This window comes from Myotis myotis, unplaced genomic scaffold (assembly GCF_014108235.1).
Source record: "Myotis myotis isolate mMyoMyo1 unplaced genomic scaffold, mMyoMyo1.p scaffold_m19_p_11, whole genome shotgun sequence".
NCBI classification, from domain to species: domain Eukaryota; kingdom Metazoa; phylum Chordata; class Mammalia; order Chiroptera; family Vespertilionidae; genus Myotis; species Myotis myotis.
The window spans coordinates 68,091,390-68,103,392 of NW_023416315.1; the positions used below are offsets into that span (position 1 = coordinate 68,091,390).

The following is a 12,003-nucleotide window of genomic DNA, read 5'->3' on the forward strand; positions in this document are numbered from 1 at the left end:
TACATAATCATTCCCTTATTATTAGTTGCTTGCTTTTGCTGTTATACACAATGCTACAGTGAATATGTTCCTGCTTACCTTACCGTCTTTTCAATACTCAGAATTATTTTGTTAGGACAGATTCCTAGATATGGTCTTACTGGATCAATAGACATGCACATACATTTTGGCTCCTGATACATATGTCCAGTATACTTTATGTAATCCAACACAAAATTAGCGTCAGTTGTTTCAGTTGGCATATGAACTACCCTGTGTTGTCATAGCCAGGAAGTCCTGCTGTCCTCATCAGGGTACTTTGTAGATATTTTATTCATCTGAAGATTTAGAGTGGAAGTCTGAACCCTCATAAATAATACATAAATAGAACTAGAGAAAGGCACTGTATTTTGAGTCAAAGAAAATTGACAGCGAGGGTAATGTATTCTTTTATCACATAATACAGAGAAAAGAGTAGGAAGATAATTGCTGCTATGAATTCCTAAAAGTGTTTAAACATGTCAATTAAGTAGAAAACAAGGAAGGATGGTGGCGGATATTGAAGATAGACATGTTATCTTCTTGCCTTTTTGGGGGGGTGGAAGGAGAAGGGCTTTGGCTTTTTAACTCATTCATTATAGAAATCACAAGCATTTTATAGCTATACATTTTAACTTTTATTTTTCATAGGAGAAACTCAATGTGATGTCAGTTTAAGTTTGTAGCCTGGAATGTTTACAAAGACTATTAATTGCCACTATATTTATATTTATGTGCCCCTTTAAAACTGCACATTTTTGTCAAATGTCAGTAAAAGCTTAGTCTGTTCAGCTAGGATCTGCCCGTACCTTGTACCTAACGCCTCCCCATCTGAAAGCATGTGACTGAGGCCTTCCCCACAGGAGCTGGCCATTAGTATTGCATGCTCTTGACTCAGAGGTTCCAGACCTTAAAGGTAAGACTGTTATAGAGTACCTACTGGGTCCTGAGATATGTACCTGTTTCCTGCTTTCATTGGCATATTGGTTTGGGGAATGGATATCCTGGGTTCCCTTCCAGGTTCGACATTACTGATAACTTCCTGCAAATTTTAGCCAACTCTTTGTTTTCTAATTAATTACTGTCCATATTTGCAATGTGTTGATTAGGTTATTTGTGTGATTTCTCTAAGCTGGTCTGTAACTCTGGCATATGACTCTAATTTCACCCTTCCTAGCATAGTGTTAGTTCTTTAATTTTACACACGTCCAGTTATTGAAAAACAACTATAGCCCTGGGATTGGAAAAGGGAAACAGTTTATATGCAAAGAACATGGTTGCTATTGAACATTTTTACATCACCAAATAGACAAAAAAAGTTGAAAAAATATAAAGGGAAATTAACAAAATCTCTCTTGATGGACGATTGTAATAGTTCTACCTTGCTATATAAAGGATACCAAAAATCAGTAAGGATAAAGTAGAGATATAAACAGCAGAGTTAACAAGCTTGATCTTATAGCCGGCCATACATACAATATTGTACTCACAATGGAGAATACATTTCCCCCCTCAAGTACTCACAGGAAGATGCGTGCGCGCATGCGCACACACACACACAGAAATTTTTTTTTGGGGGGGGAATATATATTTGGGGGGGAAATATATATATAAAATTATATATATATCGGGGGAAATATATATATATATATAAAATTATATATATATATATATATATATATATATATAGTTTCACCACGTGATACCAAAGCAAGAAGGATATGTCATTGGGATCTACTCGAGTCTCATCCAGATTGCCTGGCTGTATTCAAGGCTTCAGATTCTACACACTAATGGAGAAATTTATTTTTACTCCTATTTAGCTCTACTTTTCTCAGACCATCTTAATTCTATGAAATGGCAAAAGAATCGTTGCTAACTCCTTTCTAGAAGTCTAAAGTAGAAATTAAGCTGCTTTCCCATCCTAATTGAATCTCTCTCTTTCCTCTGGGATCTGATGCTAGTTTAAAAACATCAAACTATATCTGGATGCTAGTTTCTTCAGTCGTTGAAATGGCCTCAGGTTTACTGTACACATATTGTGATATAACTGCATTGGAGAGGAAGTCATCGCAATTATTTGTTAAAGTTTTATTATACTTCTCAGTTTTCTGAGTTTCTCTTGCTTTCTGAGTAAGGTTTATAAAATAAATTTAGATAGTTCCATAAAAATGCTAAATAATTTGTTTTTTTTAAACCATATAAACAACACAATTGATACTTTTATTAAGTGTCTTATTTTAACAGAAAGTTTTACTTCGTTAAATCTCACTTTTTCTTTCTCTTATGTATATTTTTCTCAATGGCATTTTCTTCATGCTGTACCGAATCTCATGCCTGTGATCTCTGAGAGTTATTGATAAGATTTTTTAATATCAGCTATGTGCCAGTTAAATGGGTAAATATACTAGAATGAATTGGTGTGTGGTAAAGATGAAATGCCATTAATTAAAAGATAAGCCAAGAAAACATGTTTTTTTTATGATGATGATTTGAAAAGCCAGCTGTTGGCAGACTTACTAGTCTTCCATTCTTAGGAAACTGTACTGGGAAATTAACAGGAAAACACTCATTTTTGTAATGCTTATTTCTTTCTCTTTGACCAGAGCTTTAAAAAAATCAGATAAAGTAATAGGCTTGAGATAATTAACTTCACTTTTTAAAATATAAATAAAATATCTTGTAAAAACTTCTCAAGAAGAGATGGGGTAAAATCCTCAGTATGCAAAAACACTTTTCTGGGAAACAGCCTCTTACCTGAACAAACCCTTAGTATCCCCCCTCCCCACCTCAGCCATCCTATGTAATAACAGCCTATGTGGTCGTGACACCCTCATGCTGTAAGGAGCGATCACCAGGAGGCTGCATGCGCGGTGAGGTGCGCATGGGTGGGCGAGGGCTTGATGCTGCGTGCGGTGCGGTGGTGGGTCCCGCAGCTCCGGGCAGTGAGGCCAGGGGTCCTGCAGTTCCATGCAGTGCAGAGGTGGGATCCCCGGCTCTGGCCTACCTCTTTGGGGCAATCCATCGAGGAGTCCCGGGTGGTTGGGCAGTGCCTACATCTTTGGGACACTTGATTATGGGGCTCCCGCACTGTGAGAGGGCACAGGCCAGGCTGGGGGACCCCCACCAAGTGCACGAATTTCGTGCACCAGGCCTCTAGTACATAAATAATTGTGTTTTATTTATACTTGAATTAACCAAAGAATAGATTTTAGTAGCTGCATCTGCTCTGCTTTACCTTAAGCTAAATTCTTATCACACACCAGTTTTGTATTGTAGTGTACTAATTTTCGGAACGGCTGAATAATTATTCCAAGCTGTGAAGCTTATTGTTATTTTCCTTCTTGATTGAGCCATCTGTCAGACACAGAAGCAAAGATAAAAATCTCATTGAGCCACCCAAGATTTGTATCGCTAATATGTCTTCTGAGGAGGCACATTTATCTGGGGGAAAAATGCTGCATTTCAAAGGGAATTGTTTTTCTTCTTTGCAGATGGGGAACTCAAGGAGATTTCACCACCACCCATCCCAGGCCCGTGGTCAAAGTGAAGCTCTTCACAGAGAGCACTGGTGTCCTGGCCCTTGAAGACAAAGAACTGGGAAGGGTGAGTTGCGACCAGCTCTTTGTGTCCGAGGTCATACAATTTTAACTTCTTTTCATTCAGAGTCGTTCTCCAGGAGCCCAGCTTGCAGCTCTAATGTATTAAACGTAATTGTTGATAACATAGTGTTGTGATGAGCTTTGGGTGTGTAAGGGGTACCTATAAGATCATAGTCACTGACTCGAGTCATTCTTCTCACACAAGTCCTCTACAGGCCAACTTGTACTTCTTTGTAAAAGGTAATTCTCATTCAAACATTTCTGTCCATGGGTTAAAGGCATCATCTTTGTGTTTGAAGTAATCTGCTCTTTATGTTTATTACGGTTAGACTAATTACGGACTCTCTTACATGTATTTTTTCTCTATTATCTCACCCTAACCAGGTTGCTTAGTGGTTAGAGTATGGGCCTGCAGACTGAAGGGTCACAGATCAGATTCCATCAAGGGCACATATATCAGTTGCAAGCTTGATCCCCAGACCTGGTTGGGGCTTGTGTGGGAGGCAACTAATTGATGTGTCTGTCTCACGTCAATGTGTCTTTCCCTGTCCCTTCTACTCTCTCAAAAAATCAATGGAAAAATGTCCTCAGGTGAGGATTAACAACAGCAACAAAGAATGGAAATAATAAACATATGTGTAAAAAAACAAAACAAAAAGCAAATGTATGATGGTGTATGCTGTTAATTACGGGGGAATTGTCACAAGTATATCAGAACTTTCAATACCATCTTTGCAACTTTTCTGTAAAAAATTATTTCAGAATGCAAAGCTTGGTTTTAAAAAGATTTATAAGAATAAGGATTTAAAATTAAATGTTATTAAAATATTTTTTAAAACACTTTACCATATATATTCTAAGAAACAAGAATTTTCTTACACTTCAATCCCTTTATCACACCTAGGAAATTTAATATTTATTCAATAATATGTGCTAGACAACATTCAGAGTTCTCTAATTATCCCAACATGTCTAGAAAAGCTAGATTCCCTCTCATCCAGATTACAGTCAGGGTCGTGCCATGTAGTGCATTGGATGTTAGACTACTTAGTCTCCTTTACTCTATCTCTTTTTTTTTTTTTTTTTGTCATGATGTTGAAATTTTTGAAGAGTTTGAACTAATTTTGTAGAATGTTTTTTATTCAGGACTTGTTTTATTATTTCTTTTTCATCATTAGATTCAGGTTAACATTTTTGGGAAAAGCACTACCTTTGTGATGTTTTGTGCTTTTCGTTTTAATTGTGTCATATCTGGAGTCAGATAATGGCGGATTATTTTGATATTGATGGTAATTAAACATGGTTTCATTAGTCTTTGTTTTCTGGCACTTGAGTTATCAGACTCAGCCTGTACCCTCCCTGCCCTTAGCCTGTAATCAGCACTGGTTCCTTTTACTAATGATGGAATTTAGAAACCAACATTCTGTGTATCATCAGTTCTGGTAAATAAATTATATATATATCATGCGTTTCCTGGTTCCCCACAGTATCAATATACTTACTCATTTTCTGTCTTATAATACATACAAAATCCTTTCAGAAAAACCACAGCAGCACAGAGCCAATAACAAGCTTATAAAGTAAAGGTCAGCATTTCTTTACAGATTTTTTTTTTTTCTGTCCTTAGAATATATTCCAGTAAAGGTATATGTCTGATTGCTGTGTCAAAGGTCACTCAATGCAATGGAAAATAATAAAACTTCTTATTAATATTCTAGCGAGTGAAAATTAATAAAGAAATTGCAAGTTTAGTCATTTTGGGGATTTTCGTCCACAAATATATCAAATAATAGTTTTCCCCTGAGCAACTAACAGGCTTATTTAATCAGTTTTTCCTGCTGAGGAAGTTTCACTCCACCCAGCTTTTAACTATCATCTGGAGGTATTGCTTCTCTGGATCTCCATCCCTTGTCTATAAATTGAGCAAGGTGAAATAAAAACTCTCTGTTGTCATTGTTAGTTCCAGTTCTCTATCATTGTATCGGTTTACCGATTATCATTACTGCTTACCATTGAAACCGAACCCCATTTAATCCTCTTTAAGGCTGATAGTAACATTCCATCCTTCCTATCTAATGAAAGAGAAACATGGTAATTAGTGTACGACCTCTACCCTTCCCATTGGCTAATCAGGGCGATATGCAAATTAACTGCCAGCCAAGATGGCAGCCGGCAGCCAGGCAGCTGGAAGCTAACACGAGGCTTGCTTGCTTCAGTGACGGAGGACTCCAATGTTCCCCGTCTGCCGCTGCCGATCTCTGAGCTGCAACTCTAAGCAACTATGTTACAAATATAGAAGCTACACAAAACCCCAGAAACCTGCTTTAGTCGCTGGGCTTCAACCAGCAGGATCTCAACATTGTTTCAAATACAGAAGGTAAACAAAGGCCAGAAACTTGCTTTCAGAAGCAGAGGCCTCAGAGCTGGAGCCTCAGAACTAAAGCTGGCCCAGAATAAAAAAAAGAAAAAAAGAAAAAAAGGAGCAGTTGGGAGCTTCAGTCACCCACCAGCCTGAAAACAGCCCTCAGCCCCTCACCCAGACTGGCCAGCCACCCCAGTGGGGACCCCCATCCTGAAGGGTGTGTGACCAGCTGCAAACAGCCGTCATCCCCTCACCCAGGCTGGCCAGGCACCACAGTGGGGACACGCACCCTGATCCAGGACACCCTTCAGGGCAAACCAGCCGGCCCCCACCCGTGCACCAGGCCTCTATCCTATATATTAAAAGGGTAATATGCCTCCCAGCACCGGGATCAGCGGAGCTGAGAGACCTCACGGCACCAGGATCAGTGTGACAGGGGGGCAGCGCCCAAACCCCCTGATCGCTCTGCGGCTGTGTGTGTGACAGGGGGCGGGGCCACAACCTCCCTATCCGCCCTGCTCTGTTCGTGACAGGGGAAGGCGCCCCAACCCCCTTATCAGCCCTGCTGTGTGCCTGATAGGGGGGACCTCCCCAACCCCCTGATCGCCCTGCGGCTCTGTGTGTGACAGGGTGCGGCGCCCCAACCCCCTTATCGGCCCTGCTCTGTGTGTGACAGGATGCGGCGCCCCAACCGCCACCCCATGGGCCCTGCTCTGTGTGTGATGGGGTAGAACCATAACCTCCCCATCGGCCCTGCCCTGAGTGCGACAGTGGTGGCGCCCCAACCCCCTGATCAGCCCTGCTCTGTAGGTGATAGAGGTTGGCGTCCCAACCCCCCCTCCACGGGCCCTGCTCTGTGTGTGACGGGGTACATCCATAAACTCCCCATCGGCCCTGCCCTGAGTGTGACAGGGTGCGGCACCCCAGCCCCCTGATCGGCCCTGCTCTGTGGGTGATAGAGGGCGGCGCCCCAACCCCCTGATCTGCCCTGCTCTGTGCGAGACAGGGGGGAGCTCCCCAACCCCCTGATGGGCCCTGCTCTGTGCGTGACAGGGTACGGAGCCCCAATCCCCCTGATTGGCCATGCTCTGTGTGTGACAGGGGGCAGTGCCCCAACCCCCTGATGGGCCCTGCTCTGTGCATGACAGGGTGCAGTGCCCCAACCCCCTGATTGGCCCTGCTCTATGCATGACGGGGTGACGCCACAACCTCCCCATTGACCCTGCCTTGAGTGTGACAGGGGGAGTTGCCCCAACCCCCAATCGGCCCTACCCTGAGCGTGACTGAGGGTGGCATCACAACCTCCCGATCCGCCCTGCTCTGTGCATGACAGGGGGCGGCGCCCCTACTCCCCAATTGGCCCTGCTCTGAGCCCCACCAGCGGCTGCACCTGGGGATTGGGACTGCCCTCTGCCACCCAGGAGCAGGCCTAAGCCAGCAGGTCGTTACCTCCCCAGGGGCCCCAGACTGTGAGAGGGCACAGGCCGGGCTGAGGGACCCCCCTTCCCCCCCGAGTGCACAAATTTTTGCGCACCGGGCCTCTAGTCCTATATAATAAAAGGCTAATATGCTAAGTGACCGGTCATCCGTTCAACCAATCAAAGCATAATATGCTAATGACATGCTAAGGTTGCTCAACCACTTGGTATGATGTGCACTGACCACCAGGGGGCAGACAGTCAACTGGTCTACCAGTTGTTATGACATGCACTGACCACCAGGGGGCAGACGCTCCAACCTATAAGTTAGCTTGCTGCTGGGGTCTTGCCAATTGGGACTGGGAGAGATGCCCCCAGTCCCAATTGGAGCCCTGGAGCCCTCATTCCCTTCCTGGCCAACCTCCCATACCCCCTCCCCTGCCCTGATCGTGCACCAGTGTGGTCACTTGACCTGGCCTGTGCCCTCTTGCCATCTAGGACCCTTTGGGTTTCAACCCATTCCCGCTCAATGCAGAATCTGCCTCCTGGTGGTCAATGTGCTCCCACAGGGGGAGCGCCACTCAGCCAGAAGCCAGGCTCACAGCTGGAGAGCACAGTGGCTTGGTGGGAGCCTCTCCAACCTCTGTGGCAGTTGTACATCCCCCGAGGGTTTCTGGACTGTGAGATGGTGCAGGCCGAGTTGAGGGACAACTCCCCCCTCCCCCGCACCAGACCTCTAGTGTTTAGGTATGGAAAATGAGAATTGGAGAGGTTAAGACCACTCTGTAAGTGCAAGAGTCAGGATTTGAACTCAGCTTACCTGACTCCAAAGTCTGTATCCTACCACAATTATTAAACATGACACCTGATAAAATGAGGACATTTGACAGTGTTTTAGAAATCGTGTTGTGAGTATAGGCCAATTTAATGTCATGACTTAAAGCAGGAACCAAATATAATTTAAGCTAAAGTCATTTTATGCATAGCTATTTCATATACTTTACATCATTTCATACAATGATTTGAATCTTACTAGGGTTCTCCCTGGCTGCCAGTGTCTTTTTATTTCTGTGAGTGCTTCTCAACTCTGTGTGCAGATAAGAACCGCATTGGGGAGTATTGGAAAAGAAGCAAGTTCTGGGCCCACATTTTTTTTTTAGTTGATTTGGGGTGAACTCAGGAAGGAGTTCTCAGGAGATACTAATGCACATTTAGGATTGAGAATTGCTACTACTAATGTGTAGCCAGAGTTTAGAACTGATAATTAATAAGGATAAGAAAAAATCTATCATAGCATATAGTTTTGTGAAATGGTAGCTCAATATTAGATAGGCCTTGGCTGTGGAAGGTTGTGTTTTTTTGGCCAGTGCTTGACATGCAGATTATGTTTGTAGATGGCAGATGCCAGTACTTATTTATGGAAATGGAGGTGGCATATGGAGATTTTTCATCTGAATTGGTTGCCAGCCCTCCACCAGGTACTAAGGGAATACCTGGAGGCAGAACAGGGAATGTTTTATATTATGGGGTTGTCCTACCAGGTAAGCAGTCGACCAGTCAAGCACCCAGAATTCTAAGGTTTATCATGATCAAGATAATTTTGTCCAGAAACCTTTAAAAGCAAGTTTAGCCATACTAACGTAGCCCTACGAAAATTTAAATAATGATCCCACAGGACATCTATTTGTGGGCTAGACAATTTCCATTGAGAATTTCAGAATGAATTGTACTCCCCGGTCGGTATTTAACTTGCCAAAAGGTATTCTTGAGTACAAAATGAATTTTTGAAATTTCTTCCCAAATAACTTTTTACTTTTAAAAGTGTTGCTAAGAAGACATTCTTTCTGCCAGTCGTTAGAAAAATAACCTATTGTCTGTTCATACACTCGGAGTTCGTGGCCTTGGTACCACCTCAGCATAACCAGAAGGAGGCTGTTCTGCCTCCCTGAGGATGGAGAATCATGCAAATCAGAGAATTTTTTTTTTTACAGTGCAGAGGAGCCAGAACATACACTTTTTTTCTAATTTGATTAAATAATATTTCAAGATAGCAAAAAGCTAAAAGTTTGTTCACCTCTTAGATAGACATTTTGAGAGTAGTAATATTTTTGAAACTATGGCTTTCATTTTATGTATTTGGCTTGTCTTTTTACTTTTGAATACGTATACTTCTGTTCAACATATCTTAATCTGGAGATATTCTTACCTAATAATTGAAAGGGACAGTCATTATGCTTCTTTTACAAATTAAATACTACCTTGAAGCAGCAGGTAGTGGTTAATTTCAGATACGTTTTTAATGGTAAGTTGAATTAGCCTTGCTGAATTGATTGTTCTGTTATGATGAACTGTTATGTTTCAAGCAGCTTGCTAAATCTTAATGTAGTAAGTAATAGCCCATATTTTTGCCCTTTTCATCAAATTGTTTCTTTTGTTTGCTTTTTTAAGCATCAAAGGAGAGTCATCTGAGGAGTTACCAGAATAAGCACAATTTTTGTTTCTGAAACTTGACAAGAGAGAAGTGATGTAGTAGTGTTCAAATATTTGTCTTCTTGGGAGGTTTGAGAAACTATCTTAGAAAGTCTAATTGGCTAGTCTAATTTTCTTTGTCTTGCCCCTCTTGTGTTTCTAAACTATGTCTTTTTAGTTTTTTTCATTTATATGGTTCTAGTTAAGTTGAATTCTCAAAAAAATAATTCTCATTTTTGTTAAAATTTTTAGGAGTATGTGAATTACTTTACCCAAATGCAGCATATTTGACTGAATACCCCATACATATAATTGTGTAGGAGCCATAGAGTTAAAAACATGTATCTGATTGATTGTTTATATAGGCAGTCATTGTAGAACTTCTCATTTCAACATATAAAACAATAGGTAAGATATGTTATTGAATAATTAAGCATCCTAATTTTTCACAAATAATGAAACAGTTAAATTCATAAAAATTACCTAAGACTTTCCTTAACTCAGACAAAGCTTATATTTGAGGATTTAATAAAAAGTTTCTAGCATTTTATGAATGTGATTTATCTACATACTAGAGGCCCAGTGCATGAAATTCGTGCAAGAGTAAGCCTTCCTTCCCCCGGCTGCTGGCACCGGCTTCCCTCTGGCACCCAGAACCTGGGCTTTCCACCAGCCACCAGCAGGCACCTGGGACCCGGGCTTCCCTCGCAGCCCCAGCTTCGTCCGGAAGGACATCTGGTCTAATTAGCATATTTTGCTTTTATTATTATAGATGAATCAAAAAAAGCATTAGAGAAGCTACTGGTAAAATCATAGGTATTTTTCTTCAGTTTTAAAGTAAAATTTAATATTGAATTTCATTGAAATAACCAGCACTAAATGACTGCCAGTTTAGTCAGTAAATTAATATCATTTGCTGCAACATAGAATGGAAATTCATTTGCATTTCATATATGTCTCATTTAGCTTACCATACACAGTAGACTTTCATTTTTGTAGTTCTAACAAGTAGTGTAACTTTTCTGAAACTAAAAATCACAGAGAAGGTCTCCTTCCTCTGATCCTTTCATGTGGCCATTTCTGACAAGAGTTTGTTGCCATATCTCAGAAGCCATGTGGGTGACAAGAAGCAAGACCACACAGGCGAAGGGTCAGAGATAATTCGTACATGGTGCATGTTTTTTTGAAAGATTTTTTTCTAGTGGCAATGAATTATGTCTGGCTCATTAATAACATGCTGTGAAATGTTATAGAGCAGGCTACTTATTCTAAGTCTGACTTTGAAAGAAAGGAGACCTTGACAGCCTACATCAGTTCCTCAGAGAGAGGTGGCCACCATCCTCACTGTAGAGGTAGAGGAATGCATTGTCTTAACTTTCTCACCACTAAAGGAGGGTGAGCAAGTTATCAATAGGCATCCTTCGTGGTGGGTCCGTGTGGGTGATTATAGTAGAAGTTGATATTTCAGTTTCCTCAGCACAATAGATGGAGCAAATGTTAGACATATATTCTGTACTAATTAATCCTTTATTTCTAATAGGTGGGTTATAATGTTTCTTTATGATTTTAATTTTTCTTCTCCATCAACTGGTACTGATCATTTTGAACATATTTTTGCATACTTATTTTCATCTGTACATCTTTGTTGAAAAATCTGTTCACACATTTTCACCGAGTTTCGCTTATTCTTAAGTTTGGAAAGACCATAATATATTGTTTTACATATTCTTTATTAGATGTACAATTTTTAAATATTTTTATCCTAGAGTCCAGCTTGTTTTTTCATTAATAGTGTCTTTCAAAGAGCAGAAGTTTTTTATGTTTGTTTGTTTTTTAATTTTGAAGTCCAATTTGTGGGTTTTTTTGTTGCTGTTGTTGTTTTGTTTTTTTCATGACTTGTGCTTTTGGTGCCATATCTAAGACATCTTTGCCTGACTCAAGGTCAGAATTACCCTTTGTTTTCTTCTTGAAGTTTTATAGTTTTAGATTTTTACATTTATATATTTGATCCATTTTTGGTTAATTTTTATTTTTTGGGCTACATGTAGATCAAAGTTCACTTTTTTTATATATGAATATTGTTTTTCATACCATTATTGGAAAGGCTTTCTTCACTGAATTTCCTTAGCAGTTT

The 12,003-nt window shown here is 40.8% G+C and overlaps 1 protein-coding gene across 19 annotated transcripts in view; it reads left to right on the forward strand.

Moving 5' to 3' along the window:
- CADPS2 (calcium dependent secretion activator 2) overlaps nucleotides 1–12,003 on the forward strand; it is a 506,535-nt gene that overhangs the window by 245,047 nt on the left and 249,485 nt on the right. For all 19 annotated transcript variants that reach the window (XM_036328812.1, XM_036328815.1, XM_036328814.1 and 16 more), the window contains exon 7: nucleotides 3,513–3,624. In XM_036328812.1, the coding sequence (XP_036184705.1) occupies nucleotides 3,513–3,624 (112 nt within the window). The remainder of the gene's footprint in view (nucleotides 1–3,512; nucleotides 3,625–12,003) is intronic.